This window comes from Mesoplodon mirus (genome assembly GCF_964341445.2).
Source record: "Mesoplodon mirus genome assembly, chromosome: 12".
In the NCBI taxonomy this organism is placed as follows: domain Eukaryota; kingdom Metazoa; phylum Chordata; class Mammalia; order Artiodactyla; family Ziphiidae; genus Mesoplodon; species Mesoplodon mirus.
The window spans coordinates 65289688-65307101 of NC_138988.1; the positions used below are offsets into that span (position 1 = coordinate 65289688).

The 17414-nt window shown below is 36.0% G+C and overlaps 1 protein-coding gene across 1 annotated transcript in view; it reads right to left on the bottom strand.

The window, feature by feature from the left end:
• Positions 1 to 17414, bottom strand: part of TINAG (tubulointerstitial nephritis antigen) — a gene marked incomplete at its 5' end in the record, with an annotated part of 94831 nt that overhangs the window by 23692 nt on the left and 53725 nt on the right. The window contains one exon of the mRNA XM_082638288.1: positions 13345 to 13468. Within this exon, the coding sequence (XP_082494414.1) occupies positions 13345 to 13468 (124 nt within the window). The remainder of the gene's footprint in view (positions 1 to 13344; positions 13469 to 17414) is intronic.

Sequence of the window (17414 nt, forward strand, 5' to 3'; positions counted from 1 at the left end):
ACTCCCGATATCCCTCCAACACCACCACACGTCAGGAAATTCACAAGCATACAGTTTACCTAACCTCCATTGTGAATTTTATCATATTTGAAATTTTAAGGACAACCCCATCCACAGAAGGTATTCGCTTTTAAAACAGAACCACCAAAAGTAATGTATTAAGCTGAATTTCGAAGATAACCCTGTACCAGGGACAAATGACGCTCCATCACACAGGCCCCCCAAATCTTAAGTATCTACAGACATTAAAACTCATCTTAGCAAGAAAGTAAAGTATACTTTCCCAATAACTGAAAGCCATACTTTTTGATATCATTACTAATAACAGTGAATATTTATTGAATGCTTCCATATATCAAGCATACAAGTACTGTGTATGCATGATCCCATTTATTCCTCACAAGCATCATTTTATCCCCAGGTTACAAAAGGCTAAACACATCTCAGTAGATGGCGGCAGGAGATTTTTGATATAGATTGTCTGACTTCAACACACATACTCCTAACACTGTGTTGTGTCCCAGGGGTCTACTAAACAAGATTAGTATTGAAGTGGCTTGAGCTCAGCATCGATTCTGCAACTAGACAGCATGGGAATCTCTGGAAAATCTCTATCACTATACCCTCTTCTTTTACATTAGGTTATTGGGTAGATAAAATCCGGGTCCTTTACAGATCTTAGATGGATAAGATATTTTAAGTTTGAAAAGTAGTATATTTTTTAATCAATTGAATTAAATTATCCTTTTAATACTTCTTTTATTTTTAATAGTATTTACTACTAAAATACCTCAACCTGGTAATGAAAGTGAAATAAAATAACAGTTTAGCAGTCAAATAGCTTCGTATTTAAAAGTTGCATTTAAGAAAGATATAGAAACCTTAGGACATAGGGAAGAGAAAAAAAGTTTTATAAAAATGAAATCCTTGAAAAATAGCATTTCTCTAAAGAAAAATAAGTGCAGGGTACTTAACAATAGTCTTTAAAAAATAAGAAAATTTATGTTATCTTCTTTATAAATAAAACATTCAAATTCCAATTAAGTTGCTCTGAGTTTGTTTTAATCTCATTAGGAAAATAACTCGATAAATATTGAAAAAATGAGAGCAATGCAGCAATGTTAATACCATGTAATATTAAAATAAAGTGGTAGAAATTGAATGATAGACAGTGTGTATTTTGAACAGGGCACCTCAGAATCAAACCATAATAAATTTATGTAAGAATTTAATAAGCTATAAAAAATGTATTTCAAAGAGTAAGGAAGGAATGGATTATTTATTATGTGGTCTTGGTGCTTTTAGCTCAGAGTCTGGAGGAAAAAATTAGATCATCACCACACATCATCACTCAAATATCTTCCAGGTAGATCTTTGACTTAATTACTTTAGAAATACAACTTTAAAAATTTAGAATAAAAGTTAAAGTATTGCCCAGGTCAAAACCATTAAAAATAAATTTATGAAGCCAACAATAAACTGGGGTTTAGTCTTAAAAATGAAGACTCTGTTAGAAAAGCAAATAAAGGGCAAGAATAATGAGTTCACAGTAGAGGAAGTGCAAAGGCTTAATTAACATCCTAGTAACCTTTACTCCAGGGTCATTTCCTACTCTAGTCCTGACTTGTACATTCTCTAATGCACCTGCAAGTTCTTAGGTGAGGTTCCCCTCCTCTATGCTCTCTAACACTTTGATTTCATCTGTGCAAAACCAATGCACTTACATTATATGGGTTTTTTGCTTGTTTGTTTGTTTTTGTTTGTTTTAATTCTTGTAGATCAGTCAAGATGGCAGAGGAGAGAGACCCTGAGCTCACCTCCTCTCACATTGTATGTTTACAGGGCTGTTCTCACTACTAGATCGAAAACACTTCCAGGCCAGGCCAGTGTATGAACATGGTTTCCCAGAGCTCAGGTCTGCCACAGTGTGTCAGGGGAAGAAAGATTACTTTTCTTTTTTGAATGGTATTCAGTTTTTGCTACTTGCTTTATAGCAGAAACTGTACAGTGGATCCAGTCTATTGAAATCCCATTTCTATTCTTTGGTGACAGTTTCTGCTCTCAGATTTACCCACATCTCAAAGTAGAATGACCCAGAACTAGGAGACTGAACTGAACTGAACATCACAGAATAGGGGGTAGAGAAATGCCACCTGGACACTTGGAACTTTCACTGTAAACCACACAATGTTGTTGCAAAGACATAAATTCATACAGAGATGATGGAGGACAGGGGGCGAGGGCAAACCCAGAGACGCTGAAGCAGTAAGACCAGGTGAGGCCCCAGGACAGGTTAGTAAATTATCATTAATAGCAGAATACCCCTAGACTGGGCTACCTTTTAGTCTCAGTTTTCACTAGATTCCTCCTCACTCTACACTCAACCTATTTACCCTTTCCAACTTCTTAAGTAGGTCATATTTTCTCTCACTGTGAGACTGTCTATTTGCTGCTCACTTTTCCTGGGACATGCTCTTCTCTTGCCGTGTACTTTTAATAATTCCTACCTGCTTTACTCACCTCCACAGCAGGTGCTACCTCTTCCCACAAGTCTTCTCTGGCCCCAGAATTGGAGTTATGTGCCTTTCTATATGACTCACACCCTCACTACTCAATTTAAATTCCTATCCTATTTCCATCTCCACGCTTAAGCCATTGTGCATCAACATTGCTTGTTCCTCTCTGTGTCCCACTCTGTCTCCTTCTCTGCCTCCCTTCTCTCTCTCTCTCTCTCTCTCTCTCTCTCTCTCTCTCTCTCTCTCTCTCTCTTTCCCTCCCTTTCTATCTCTCTCTCCCACTTGCTTGAAAACAGGAGCAGGATACTTTTGCTATTGGTATTCTTAATGTCTAGCACACTACATGACTGACACATATTACATACTAAAAAAAGTTTCTTATTGAAAAATTAGGCAGAGGTCTTTATGTGCAGATTAAAAATGTGTGGTCAAACCAAGTGAGAATAGAATTTTTAAACAGGAAAAAAAGGATATATTTATTTTTACCCTAAGGACACTTTTACTAAAAGAAAAACTATAGCAGTTTCTTGAGAAAACCTAGGTGATAAATAAACATTGAGTGAATCTTGACACTGGACTTTCCTTGTTCCTATATATATGTGTGTGTGTGTGTGTGTGTGTGTGTGTGTAATATTTATATAGAAATGTAGTATGGTTGGGCTTCCCTGGTGGTGCAGTGGTTGAGAGTCCGCCTGCCGATGCAGGGGACACAGGTTCGTGCCCCGGTCTGGGAAGATCCCACATGCCGCAGAGCGGCTAGGCCCGTGAGCCATGGCCGCTGAGCCTGCACGTCTGGAGCCTGTGCTCCGCAATGGGAGAGGCCACAACAGTGAGAGGCCTGCGTACCGCAAAAAAAAAAAAAAAAAAAAAAAAAAAAAAAAAAAATGTAGTATGGTTAAAATAGTTATTTTGAAGTCAGAAGAACTTAAAAAGTTTTCTAAAACACTCTGTCTCTTATTTCTAGTAAAATGGAATAATAATTCCCATCTTATGAGGTTTTTTGAACAGGAGGATTGTGTGACAGTACTACTTCAGTGATTATGGATATAGTTGGTACCAAATGCATTTATTAATTGATTCAATCTTGTAAAGCAGTAATTCTTAGAATTTCCCAATGAAGATTCTCTAAAAACTGAACACAATCACAGAGGGCCTGGGAGATGTAGATGAAGTCAGCTCTCCACAAACTCAAATTTGTGTCTCTGTTTTTTTTTTTTTCTTTAAAATTTATGCAAATTTGGAATTCTGCTCCAAACTATAGCTCTATTTGTTCTCGTGTTATAATGTCACTGTCAAATCTTTTAGACTTCCCAGCCTCATTTGCAGCTGGGTAGAGGCATGTGAATGAGTTTTAGCCAAATGAATGTGAATGGACTGGTAAGTGTCATTTCTGAGTCAAGGCTTTAAAAGAAGTGAATTTAAGAAGCCCTCCTCATGCTCTTCTTCATTTTCCAGAGGCAGAATAAAATCAAAACATATGACCCTAAGAGATGGCAGAGCCACAAGGTAGAAAGAGCTTGGAGTCCCTGAAACCATATGGAAGAAAGCGACCCCAGATCTAGGATCTCCCATCTTGAACTAGTATATGAATAAGAAATAAACTTTCATTAAGATATTTGAATTATTAAATATTTTGTGTTTATTTATTGCAGCAGTTAGTGTTATTCAAAGCAGTGCACCTCAAGACCCAAATTAAATGTTTTTGCATTGTCTATACTAATTATCACATATTTATTTTCATTTTCTAAATAAGTGTAGTTGAAAGGTTCATTCTACTGTCGTGGACTTCACCATGCATTCAAAACCTCTAATTAAAACTTCTGCTTAGAACTTATCAATTTTCCAAGGGTTAAACATAACAGAGCATGAAAGTTCAGGCTTACCATTCAGTGGTTATTCAGAAAAGAAGAAGGAAAAAAAGATGAATGGGGAAAAAACAAGGGATGGCCCCAATAAAGCTATGTTAAGTAATTTGTAATCTCACTAAATAATGATTTATGCTCCTGGAGTCCTTGCTGTTTATATGTTTAGACAGTATGGGGAAAATATATGAGAAACTTAACTCTGAAGCATTATTTTTTTAATTTTTATTGAAATATAGTTGATTTACAATGTTGCATTAGTACAGTAAAGTGAATCAGTTACACACACATATATATAAATATATAAATTCTTTTTTTATGTTATTCAACCTAAATTTAATAAGTAGAAAAACCAGAATGTTAAACTTATTCTAACTTGTTTTTGTTTAGCATTCTTTCACTGCAATACGTGAAGAACAAAAGCAAACAAGAGAAATCAAAAACCTACAAGCAAACAAAATCAGAGAATATTTATGAAAAAAAGTACAATATTCACAGCTGTAAGTCATTTTCCTGATTTTATGCTACTTACTAGTAAATAAGAAGAGCTATGATTGAGACTGTATCAGTTTTTGACAAACTATGAGCCTAGAGTGGCCACTTATTTTTGTAAATAAAGTTTTACTGGGACTTGGCCACATCTAATTCATTTACTTATTATCTGTGGCTTCTCTGGAGTTCTAATGACAGAGTTTATTTGCAGCAGGAATGTATGCCTTGCCAAGCCTAAAATATTTTTAAAAAATTTTATTGGCATATTGATTTACCTTGTTGTGTTAGTTTCAGGTGTACAGCAAAGTGAATCAGTTATACATATACATATATCCACTCTTCTTTTTTTTTAGATTCTTTTCCCACATAGGCCATTACAGAGAATGCTGTACATATACAGCAGGTTCTTATTAGTTATCTATTTTATATATGATAGTGTGTATAGGTCAGTCCCAATCTCCCAATTTATCCCTCCCTCCCATCCTCTGTTAACCATAAGTTTGTTTTCTGAATTTGTAACTCTACTTCTATTTTGTAAATAAGTTCATTTGTACCCTTTTTTTAGATTCCACATATAAGCAATATCATATGATATTTGTCTGTGTCTGACTTACTTCACTCAGTATGGCAATCTCTAGGTTCATTTGTTGCTGCAGATGACATTATTTTGTTCTTTTTTTATGGCTAATATTCTTTTGTATATATGTACCACATCATCTTTATCCATTCCTCTGTTGATGGCCACTTATATATATTATTTTTTTAATTCTCTTCCATCATAGGTTATTACAGGACAAAGCATTATTTTTATAGTCTCTTGGGGGCAACTATCTTTAAATGGATAGATAGATAGATGATAGATACATAGATACATAGATGATAGATAGACAGACTGGTATCAAACATTTAGGATCTAAAAGCAGACAATGAATACTACAAGATAATTAGGCACTAACATATAAAATTATGACTTAGTCACTCTCTACCACTGTATTCATAATCTGTAAAATATTACCTCATTATTACATGATTACTTTTCTCTCATAAGCAATAAAAAGATTAAAAATCTAAAAGGTAAGGAAAAATAAGTTAGACAATCATAAAAATCACAGCGATTAGAATCACCATGGTCTCTAGTCTAATGATTTTTCTATTTTCTTTGAATCCATCAACCCTCTCTTTTCATCAGGATTATTAAGCTTTCGCCATCTCAGCAACACTTAGGTCAATACTCATACCCTAAACCCCTTGTTTTTCTGACTCCTCATTGCACCCATCTGGAAAACTGTCCATCTTGGATGAACTCAACTACCCACTTCTCTTTGCATCCACCCAAATGGCTGACTACAACTGCAGAAAGCACATACAAGAGGGCAGAATGGTACCATTAGCAACACAAGGCAATTCCTATAGGTTCGTTCCTGGGGCAACTCACTCACCTAAACATCCAGAGGACGATTGCAAACCACCTCTATTCTCAAATTTCTGATCATGTATCTTCCCACCACCTATTCCCTCTACAGATAACTTTACCTCCTGCTTCCTGGAGATTAAAAAAAAGAAGAAATCTGATAGGAATTTTCCTCAACCTACCACTACCTTAAATGCTAAAAGTTTCATTTAACTTCCTCTCTTCCTTCTCTCCTGATAAAATAGACTTGTAACTCAGTCTTTCTCTAAGACCCATGTCTTCACAGACTCTGGATCCCACCCGTACAGTTTCCCAGTTTTCTCGAAATATTGCACTAGCCACTTTTGGGATGAATTGGGAGATTGGGATTGACATATATACACTAATATGTATAAAATAGATAACTAATAAGAACCTGCTGTATAAAAAAATAAATAAATAAAATTTAAAAATAAATAAATAAAAATTAAAAAAAAAAAAACCTCACTGGCCTCTCCTTCATTTTGTAGACTCATCATTTTCTAGCCAGTCATGAGATACTGGATTTTCCCATGGCTTAACCTCAATCAGTTTTTCTTTTTTTTCTTACTCTGTTCAGTACCCTCCATCTTCAACCCTTGTCTCTACTATGACCTTGAGATCAGTATATCTACCTGTCTTCTCTGACATCTATCTGCATTTTTATGTCTCAAAGACATCTTGAAATTACCAGACCCAGTAGTGAATGCCTTCCCCACTTTGTTGTCCACATCGATTCCAAATCCACATCCCTTCTTCCAGCTTTTCTCTTTAAATATTTCTTGATCCACCAACCCATATCTCCCCAACTCTTTCACTATCTTACCAGGTCCAGGCTGTTATCTTCTACTAGAATTACCAAGATTTACCTTTTATATCACATTCTTTATAGTTAAAGCAACATTTTAAAAAATACAAAGAAAGATCATGCCACTTTCTTATTTAAATCTCTTCAGTGACTTCCCTTTGCTCTTAAGATCCTTAATGAAATACTTAACATCCTTGACTAAATTCTGTAAACTGGTCTACAAGTCCTTGCCTTCCAAGATTCAGCAAACACAGCATTCTTTGCATTCATATAGTGTTTTGTATCCTTCTGACCACAGGGCCTTTACACAAGCTGCTCCCTTTGCCTGCTGCTAAACAACCTATAAATCTCAGCTCATACTTTTCTTCCTCAAGGACATTTGGTGGATCCTCAAGTCCAGATCAAGTACTTTTTTTCTTTTATTTTTTTATTTATATTTATTTGGTTGTACTAGTTCTTAGTTGCATTAGGCAGTCTCCTTAGTTGTGGCACGTGGGCTCCTTGGTTGTGTCATGTGAACTCAGTTGCAGCATGCATGTGGGATCTAGTTCCCTGACTAGGGATCAAACCTGGGCCCCCTGTATTGGGAGTGCAGGGTCTTACCCACTGCATCACCAGGGAAGTCACTAGATCAAGTATTAAAGATCCTCTTACCACTTTCTATCCTGCCTTTATGAAATGTGACATAACTTTACATTCTTGTGTGTTTTGGGTTAATATCTAGTTGCACTGTGATGGCAAGGACTTTTTTTTTCTCATCATGCCTACTACTCAGCACAGCACCAGGTACAACATGGGTTTTCTTTTAATTTTTGTTGAATATATAGAAAAGAGAAATACATAATTCATTCTATCTGTGCCCAATTTTAAGTCACATTATGGGTTTGCATCACAGTTTACAGAAATCTCTGACTTGAATTCTTAATGATTTACTCAAACCAAATAAATGTCTTCACAGTCATTTATTGGAAACATGCCCAGTTTCTATCACTTTGCAACATTTTAAATTTATTTTGGGGTGTTCAGTTTAATTTTAAAAAGTGCAATTCTCATTCACAATCTACTTGAAAACATTTTTGTTATTCTTTCCTCTGTTCTTCTCAGACTGTTTTAATGTTTACTTGCCTTTTGGCCTCTATTTCCCAATTGTTTGTCTTCTCTCTCTCTGAGTCACTACTCAATATTTATGCATTAAAAATCTGATATTGTTGACACCAGACACACACCCCCAGACTTTAGCACCAAAACTCTGGCCTTTTATAAAATACAATTGTATTTGCCTAACAGCTATATATCAATTTGTAGAATATAAATTTGATGAAGACCAGAATCTGTGTCCATTTTGTTTCCTGATGTATCCCTACTTCTAAAACAACATCTGGAAGATAGAGGTACTCAATAAATGTTTGTTGAATAAATAAACTTTCACATAAAACGTTATTGAATGATGGCAAAAATATGTCCTAAAATGATTTTATTGTTCTCGTCTGTAAAGATAGACTCAGTCCTCAATAAAATTCTGTCATACAAGCAGGTTTGACAGTGATTTATCCCCATTATTTCCCTTAATTTTCTAAAATGTCTGACTGCTAGTTTTTTTGTTTTTGTTTTTGTTTTTGTTTTCATTTAAGTCATAGTGGTGATTCCTGGAATCATATGCAAAAGTAAATGGCTTTAATGCACTGCTTTATAAACTTCCAAGTGAGGGTTTCAAGAAAGCTCAGAACCTTTGGTGGACAGGGACACAAGATGAACTGCAATATATAAAGAGATGTGGAATAGAACCATAACATTAAGAACATTGGCCATGATGAAAATTTTATATATCATATTTTTTTTATTACATGACACTCTTTTTTCCCCACATTTTAGCATCTCGAAAATTGAAATCAATCTAACAATCAATGGAGTTGTTTAGTATAATTGGTAATATTTTATTCTTATTATTGGTATATAAAATAATGCCATGTTTCAAAACATCTGGCATTTCTAATTCAATTAAATGCTTTTATGACTTCAGTATCCATAACGGGGGTAGACAGAGGTTGTGGAAAGAGAAGAGAGAGGAGTGAACTAAAATTATGAGGAACAAAGAAAGGCATTACAAATGTTTATCTACCTATTACTATTCTGTGTTTTATATATGTAAAACCCTATATGTATGGAAATATATGCCAGAAGCAGTTGTGAAAGTCTCTACCTTATTCCCTAAGCTCCTTAAGAGCAGGACTATGTATTAATCCTCCTTGTATTCCTCAGTGATGAGCATTCGATATAAGTTTAAATTTATTTGTTCAAGGAAGTTAAGTCTAATAACTTTGTCTTAAACAGAATGGACAGCAAATAGAATTTGTTGTGATAAATTTGTAAAGTACTTCTATGAAGTACATTAAGCTCTCCGATAAGGAACATTAACTTACTTGGGCTATTTGATTCCTCTCTAATTCACTGGTGCATTAATTTTCTGAATACAGTAATTACCGAATCAGGAATTATTAATAGATAAATGAATTAAAATCTACTGCTCCAGGGCATTTAACAATGCCTAGGGGACCTAAAATATTTCTGAAAAATAAACAAATTCTCCAGAAGTTGCTTGCCTACTAGCAGAATTAACCTTGTTAATTGTCACACGTGAGGTTTATAAATGTCTCAATCTGCTAGGAGTTTATAAAAGTGAACACATTACTGCAACTAACACACTGAACACAGAAAATATACAAACAATGCAGAGTGATTAAATAGAAACATATTCATAACTTGTTCAACCTCAGCATGAATAAATTTAGAAGTAGAATGAAGAAAACATGACCAGCATGTTTAAATACATGATAGAGATGATAAAGGATCAGTTCTGATAAATCAAGGAAGGCACCACATCAATGTTGCCATTTCCAGAGTTCTCTGAATGATAGGAAAAATTATTTCAATCTCCAAGTGTATGGGAAAATTTTTTTCCAAATCATGGATATTACTAGAGAAAACAAAAATTGATAATGAAACATACATAGGAAGGAGAGGTTTAGAAGATATATGACTTTCAAACTGAAGGGAAACAGAACTCAGGTGGCACTGAATTCCCAGTTCCAGTGGCAGTATAAAGGCATTTTTATTCCATTTGCCTTCCTGAAAAGTCACTGAACAGCTAAGAAGGGGAAAACAAAATAAAATAAAACAAGTTTTAAAACCTCAGTAGTACCTTCCTTCTATCTTTAGTAAACCAGGCAAACAGCTACAATCCACCCCCCCCCAAAAAAAACAACTTTGAGGAATAATGGAAAAAAACACATTTTGTTCTGTATCAAAGCAAAAGTAGATTCTGAGAACAAGACTCACCGCAACCCTCTCCCCCCGCCCCCCAGACCTGAATAGGAATTTTTTCCCTTTAAAAGTATGTGCGACAATCCAGAACTATTCCCTCAAGCTGTTTATAGCAAGGGTCATGAGCAAGGGTAAGTGATCAGACTGTCAGTCCCTCCCCATCCCACCCTGTGGGGATCAGCTGAAGAAGAAGTCACACTGGGAGCCCACTGGGCTGCCCAAGTCCTGGCCAAGCCACCAGGGGCAATGGTTGAAAGATGAAGGTGAAGCAAAAAGGAAAGGCAAAGGGTAGCACATGACAGCAAAGACCACTGGAGGGCATTTATTGTGAGTCCCACAAAGCTCTCTGGGCTGAGAAATAGGGGCAGAGTTGATCAGATGAGCGTGGGTCCAAGAATTACAAACCAATCGAAGCTGAGCAGCTGCCTCATTGAAAGATGAGTATCAGGCTAGAACTAGTATAGAGCATGCTAAAAAAAAATCATTATTTGAATAGAAAAATCATGAGGTGTATGAAGGACCAGGATTGTATGCTTTGGCTACTTCAGCCAATAAGATAGACACCTGCTCTCACAGAGCTTCATTCTAGTAAGGGAGACAGACAATACACAATCATCAAAAGCTTATTAACTTAGTATGTTAGAAAATGATCATTGTTATGGAAACAATTTTAAATAGATCAGGTGAGGGAGATCAGAGGTGCTGAAGCAGAGGGCAGGTGGCACTATTAAATAGGACAGTCAGGGATGCCACGTTGAGAAGATGAGATCTGTGCAAAGACTAAATGGAGACACAGACACTAAGGAATCAGATGTCTGATAAAGGAACAGTGTAGGCACAGGGAAAGACTCTGGGTGTGGGTGTCTGAAACATAATGGAGCAGGAGATCAGGAAGAACAAGGTACAGGTGAACAGAAATTGAGATCAGATCACTCTCTTACTTTCTATTGTAGGGTTCGGAGCAAAGGAGTGATGAAATCTGACTAATGTTCTAAAAGAACACACTGATTTCTCTGTTGAGAATAGACTATCCAGGGCAAACTTAAATGCAAGAGGAGCTGTTAGAAGGCTTCTCCAGTAACTCATGTACAAAATGATGGGTAATGGTGGTTCAGGCAAGGGTGGAGATAATTTAGATGGTGAAAAGTTGTTGGATTCTGGATATAAGTTAAAAGAACCAACAGAGTTTCCAACATCTTAAGAGTGAGTGGCGAGGAGAATAAAGGATGATTCTAAGGTTTCCAGTGAGAGCACATGGAAGGATGGTATGGTCATCAGCTAAGAAGGAGATGGTAGATGCTGTGTAGCAAGTGTAAAGGGGGAGATCAGGGGTTCTGTTTTGGAAGCACTGAATGTGAGCCATCCATTAGGTACCCAGGTGGAGGTGTCCAGGAGGCTGTGAAATGGATGAGTCTGGAGGTCAGGATCAGATCTGGGATGGAGATATAAATTCAGCCAGTGTCAGGGTTCGATGGGACTCAAAGCCAGGATGAGCTCAGAGACCGATGACTTCACCAGGGAATAAGTGAGGGGAGAAGGGACTAAGACCTCAGTCTGGGGCTCTCCAACATGAAGTATGGAAGTACAGAAAAAGGAAAAAGAAGAGCAAAGAACCTTGAAAAGTCATGGCAGTAAGGAAAATCCAGAAGGAGGGGACAGGTAGGTCTGTATTCTGACAGATGAATATAACAATGGGGACGGTGCTGAGAACCCTGACCCAGATATTTTTGTGAAGAGGAGGAAGGAAGTAAAAAAAAATGATTGGAGATGTTTAAGAAAAAATGGGCAGAGAAGAAGTGAAGAAAGTGAGTACAGACGAGTCTCGCTAAGAATTTACTGTATGGAAAGAACATAAAAGGAATGTAGAGGAAGTGAAGATGAGAGAAAGTGTTTTTGTTGTTTTGTTTGTTTTTCATAATATCTGAGAAATAATGGCACGTTCCTATGGTGGGAAAAATAAAATTTATTACAGAGAAGAAAACGGGAAAATTGCCTCTAAATATTCTTGAATATGGAGAGAGGTTGAGGTCTACACTATAGCAAGAAGGGTTTAGATAGGATCAGAGAAGGTTCAACTCCGTGAAAAGTGGGAAGAAAGGGAGGAGTACTTATGGGAAGACTGTGTGATGCTGGGAGCTGTTTTCTGATTGCTTGAATTTCTTTGGTGAAATACAATGCAAGGTAAGAGCACAAGGTCACATTCTTGGTGATTCAAGATAAAAGGAAAAATTTTGATATCATCACCTGATGACTGGGACAGTAAGCATTTCATCTGAAGTGGAATGAGATATGAGAAAGAGCTTGGAGACTGGGCAGAGTCAGAATGAGATTGAAAAAGTGGTCCCCAAGGACTACACTCTCTGAATAGGGTCTATTTGTGAGATGACTTACTCTTGAAATGCAACCAAATTTTGAACCTCTTTCTTGCTCTTGAAGAGCTGAATGTATTTGACTCACAAGTTTGATAAACTTCATTTCTCACATAAATATAAAAAATAATCTTACATCGAATGAAATGTGACCCTACCCTCTCTTCTTGCTTAATTTCTACCATTTGTTATTCCATCCAAAACCTTCTCCCCAAATCCTGATACACTGTGGTTTTGTACCCTTTCCTCGATTATTCCATATGCAGAATCTATTCCAGTAATCAATGTCCCTTACCCATAGAACAGATTCTTAGGATGGATTCCCAAGTAAGTGAGAGACAGAATTTCCTTTCCCAAAATATTGAGTTACTTTTTCACCAGACTTTAAAATACTGATTAACTAATGTCAATGCTTTTATAATTTTTAATTTGTATGAGAATCTCTCATACCAAGAGGAATTCCAGCACCTAAATGCACACTACATACTCTTATTTTCAGTTTTATTTTCCAAAAGCATTCAGTGAAGAATTTAAGAAAGTGACTTACCCAGTAAGTTTGACTGCATGTGTACGAAGCTTTCGATATTTTTCTGATTCTTCATTTGTGCCGGTAACATGTCTATATATCCCTGTCTTATAATTGAAGAAATCCTCATGGACTTGCATTATGGCTAAAATACAACACAACAGGATAAATGACACAATTTTAAACCATTATCTTTAAACACTTCCAGAAATTCTCACAGAACAGTCAATGAGAATATTGCCAGGGGTAGAATCTTAAGAAGGAATTTTGCAGTTCAGCCTAATTTTCTTTCCTACTTAATTGGCTGCAATAGTTTCTTGTTCTCTTATAAAAATAACTTTTAGCTACTTAGAATATGACTTAAGGTCACATTATACATTTAGAATGCCATCTATTTTTTTAATAGATCTTTATTGGAGTATAATTGCTTCACAGTACCATGTTAGTTTCTGTTGCACAAAAAAGTGTATCAGCCATATACATACACATGTCTCCATATGCCCTCACTCTTGACCCTCCCTCCCACCCTCCCTATCCCATCCCTCTAAGTCATGGCAAAGCACTGAGCTGATCTCCCTGTGCTATGCTGCTACTTCCTACCAGCCAACTATTTTATAATCGGTAGTGTATATATGTCGATGCTACTCTCACTTCACCCCAGCTTTGCCCTCCTACCTCATGTCATCAAGTCCATTCTCTATGTCTACCTCTTTGTCCCTGTCCTGCAACTAGGTTCATCAGTACCATTTTTATTTGTTAGATTCCATATATATGCATTACCATACGGTATTCATTTTTCTCTTTCTGACTTACTTCACTTTGTATGACAGACTCTAGGTCCATCCACCTCACTACAAATAACTCAATTTCATTTCTTTTTATGGCTGAGTAATATTCCTTTGTATATATGTGCCTCATCTTCTTCATCCATTCATCTGTTGATGGACATCTAGGTTGGCTCCATGTCTTGGCCACTGTAAATAGTGCTGCAATGAACATTGTGATGCATGTCTCCTTTTGAATTATGGTTTTCTCAGGGTATATACCCAGCAGTGAGATTGCTGGTCATACGGTAGTTCTATTTTTAATTTTTTAAGGAACCCCCATACTGTTTACTATAGTGGTTGTATCAATTTACATTCCCACCAATGGTGTAGGAGGGTTCCCTTTTCACCACACTCATTCTAGCATTTATTCTTTCTAGCTTTTTTGATAATGGCCATTCTGACTGGTGTGAGATGATACCTCATTGTAGTTTTGATTTGCATTTCTCTAATAATTTGTGATGTTGAGCATTTTTCATGTGCCTCATGGCCATCTGTATGTCTTCCTTGGTGAAAGGTCTATGTAAGTCTTCTGCCCACTTTTTAACTGGATTGTTTGGTTTTTTGATATTGAGCTCCCTGAGCTGTTTGTATATTTTGGAGATTAATCTTTTGTCAGTTGCCTCATTTTCAAATATTTTCTCCCATTCTGAGGGTCGTCTTTTTGTCTTATTTATGGTTTCCTTTGTTGTGCAAAAGCTTTTAAGTTTAATGAAGTTCCATTGTTTATTTTTGTTTTTATTTCCATTACTCTAGGAGGTGGATCCAAAAAGATCTTGCTGTGGTTTATGTCAAAGAGCATTTTTCCTATGTTTTCCTTTAAAAGTTTTATAGTGTCCAGTCTTACATTTAAGTCTTTAATCCATTTGGAGTTTATTTTTGTGTATGGTGTTAGGGAGTGTTCTACTTTTCATTCTTTTACATGTAGCTGTCCAGTTTTCCCACCACCACTTACTGAAGAGGCTGTCTTTTCTCCATTGTATGTTCTTGCCTCCTTTGTCGTAAATTAGGTGTCCATATGTGCGTTGGTTTATCTCTGGGCAGTCTATCCTGTACCATTGATCTATATTTCTGTTTTGGGGCCAGTACCATATTGTCTTGATTACTGTAGCTTTGTGGTATAGTTTGAAGTCAGGGAGCCTGATTCCTCCAGATCCGTTTTTCTTTGTCAAGATTGCTTTGACAATTCAGGGTCTTTCCTGTTTCCATATGATTATAAGATTTTTTGTTCTAATTCTGTGAAGAATGTCATTAGTAGTTTGATAGGGATTGCACTGAATATGTAGATTGCTTTGTGTAGTATAGTCATTTTCACAATATTGATTCCTCCAATCCAAGAACATGGTATATTTCTCCATCTGTTTATGTCATCTTTGATTTCTTTCATCAGTGTTTTATAGTTTTCTGAGTACAAGTCTTTCACCTCCTTAAGCAGGTTTATTCCTAGGTATTTTATTCTTTCTGTTGCAGTGGTAAATGGGAGTGTTTCCTTAATTTCTCTTTCTGATTTTTCATTGTTGGTGTGTAGGAATGGCAGAGATTTCTGTGCATTAATTTTGTATCCTGCAACCTTACCAAATTCATTAATTAGTTAGTTTTCTGGGGGCATCTTTAAGATTCTCTATGTATAGCATCATGCCATCAGCAAATAGTAACAGTTTTACTTCCTCTTTTCCAATTTCTAGTCCTTTTATTTCTTTTTCTTCTCTGATTGCCATGGCTAGGACTTCCAAAACTATGTTGAATAATAGTGGTGAGAGTGGACATCCTCATCTTTTTCCTGATCCTAGTGGAAATACTTTCAGTTTTTCACCATTGAGCATGATGCTCGCTGTGGGTTTGCCATATATAGCCTTTATTATGTTGAGGTAGGTTCCCTCTATGCTCATTTTCTAGAGAGTTTTTATCATAAATAGTATTGAATTTTGTCAAAAGCTTTTTCTGCATCTATTGGGATGGTCATATGGTTTTTATCCCTTAATTTGTTAATGTGGTGTATCACATTGATTGACTTGTGTATATTGAAGAATCCTTGCATCCCTGGGATAAATCTCACTTGATCATGGTATATGATCCTTTTAATGTGCTGTTGGATTCTGTTTGCTAGTATTTTTTTGAGGATTTTTGCATCTATGTTCATCAGTGATATTGGTCTATAATTTTCTTTTTTGTGATATCTTCTTCTGGTTTTGGTGTCAGGGTGATGGTGGCTTTATTGAATGAATTTGGGAGTGTTTCTCCCTCTGTAATTTTTTGGAAGAGTTTGAGAAGTGTCATTGTTAGCTCGTCTCTAAATATTTGATAGAATTTGCCTGTGAAGCCATCTGGTCCTGGACTTTTGTTTGCTGGAAGATTTTTAATTATGATTTCAATTTCATTACTTGTTATTGGTCTGTTTATATTTTCTAATTCTTCCTGGTTCAGTCTTGGAAAATTGTACCTTTCTAAGAACTTGTCCATATCTCCATGGTTGTCCATCTTATTGGCATATAGTTGTTTATAGTAGTCTCTTGAAATCCTTTGTATTTCTACAGTGTCAGTAGTGATTTCCCCTTTTGCATTTCTAATTTTATTGATTTGCATCCTCTCCCTTTTTTTCTTAATGAGTCTGGCTAAGGGTCTATCAATTTTGTTTATCTTCTCGAAGAACCAGCTTTTAGTTTTATTGATCTTTGCTATTGTTTTCTTTGTTTCTATTTCATTTATTTTTGCTCTGATCTTTATTCTTCCTTCTATTGACTTTGGGTTTTCTTTGTTCTTCTTTTCCTAGTTGTTTTAAGTGTAGGGTTACATTGTTTATTTGTGATTTTTCTTGTTTCTTGAGGTGAGATTGAATTGCTGTCAACTTCCCTCATAGAACTGCTTTTGCTGCATCCCATAGGTTTTGGGTCATCATGTTTTCATTGTCATTTGTTTCTATGTATTTTTAAATTTTCTTCTTTGATTTCTTTGGTGATCTCTTGGCTATTTACTAGTGCACTACTTAGCCTGCATGTATTTGTGTTTTTTACTGCAATTGATTTCCAATCTCATAAAGTTGTGATCAGAAAAGATGCTTGATATGATTTCAATTTTCTTAAATTTTCTGAGGCTTGATTTTTGACCCAAGATGTGATTTATCTTGCAGAATGATCCATGTGCACTTGAGAAGAAAGTGTATTCTGACACTTTTGGGTGGAATGTTCTATAAATATCTATTAGTTCTATCTGTTCTATTGTATCATTTAAAGCTTGTTTTTCCTTATTTATTTTTTGTTTGGATGATCT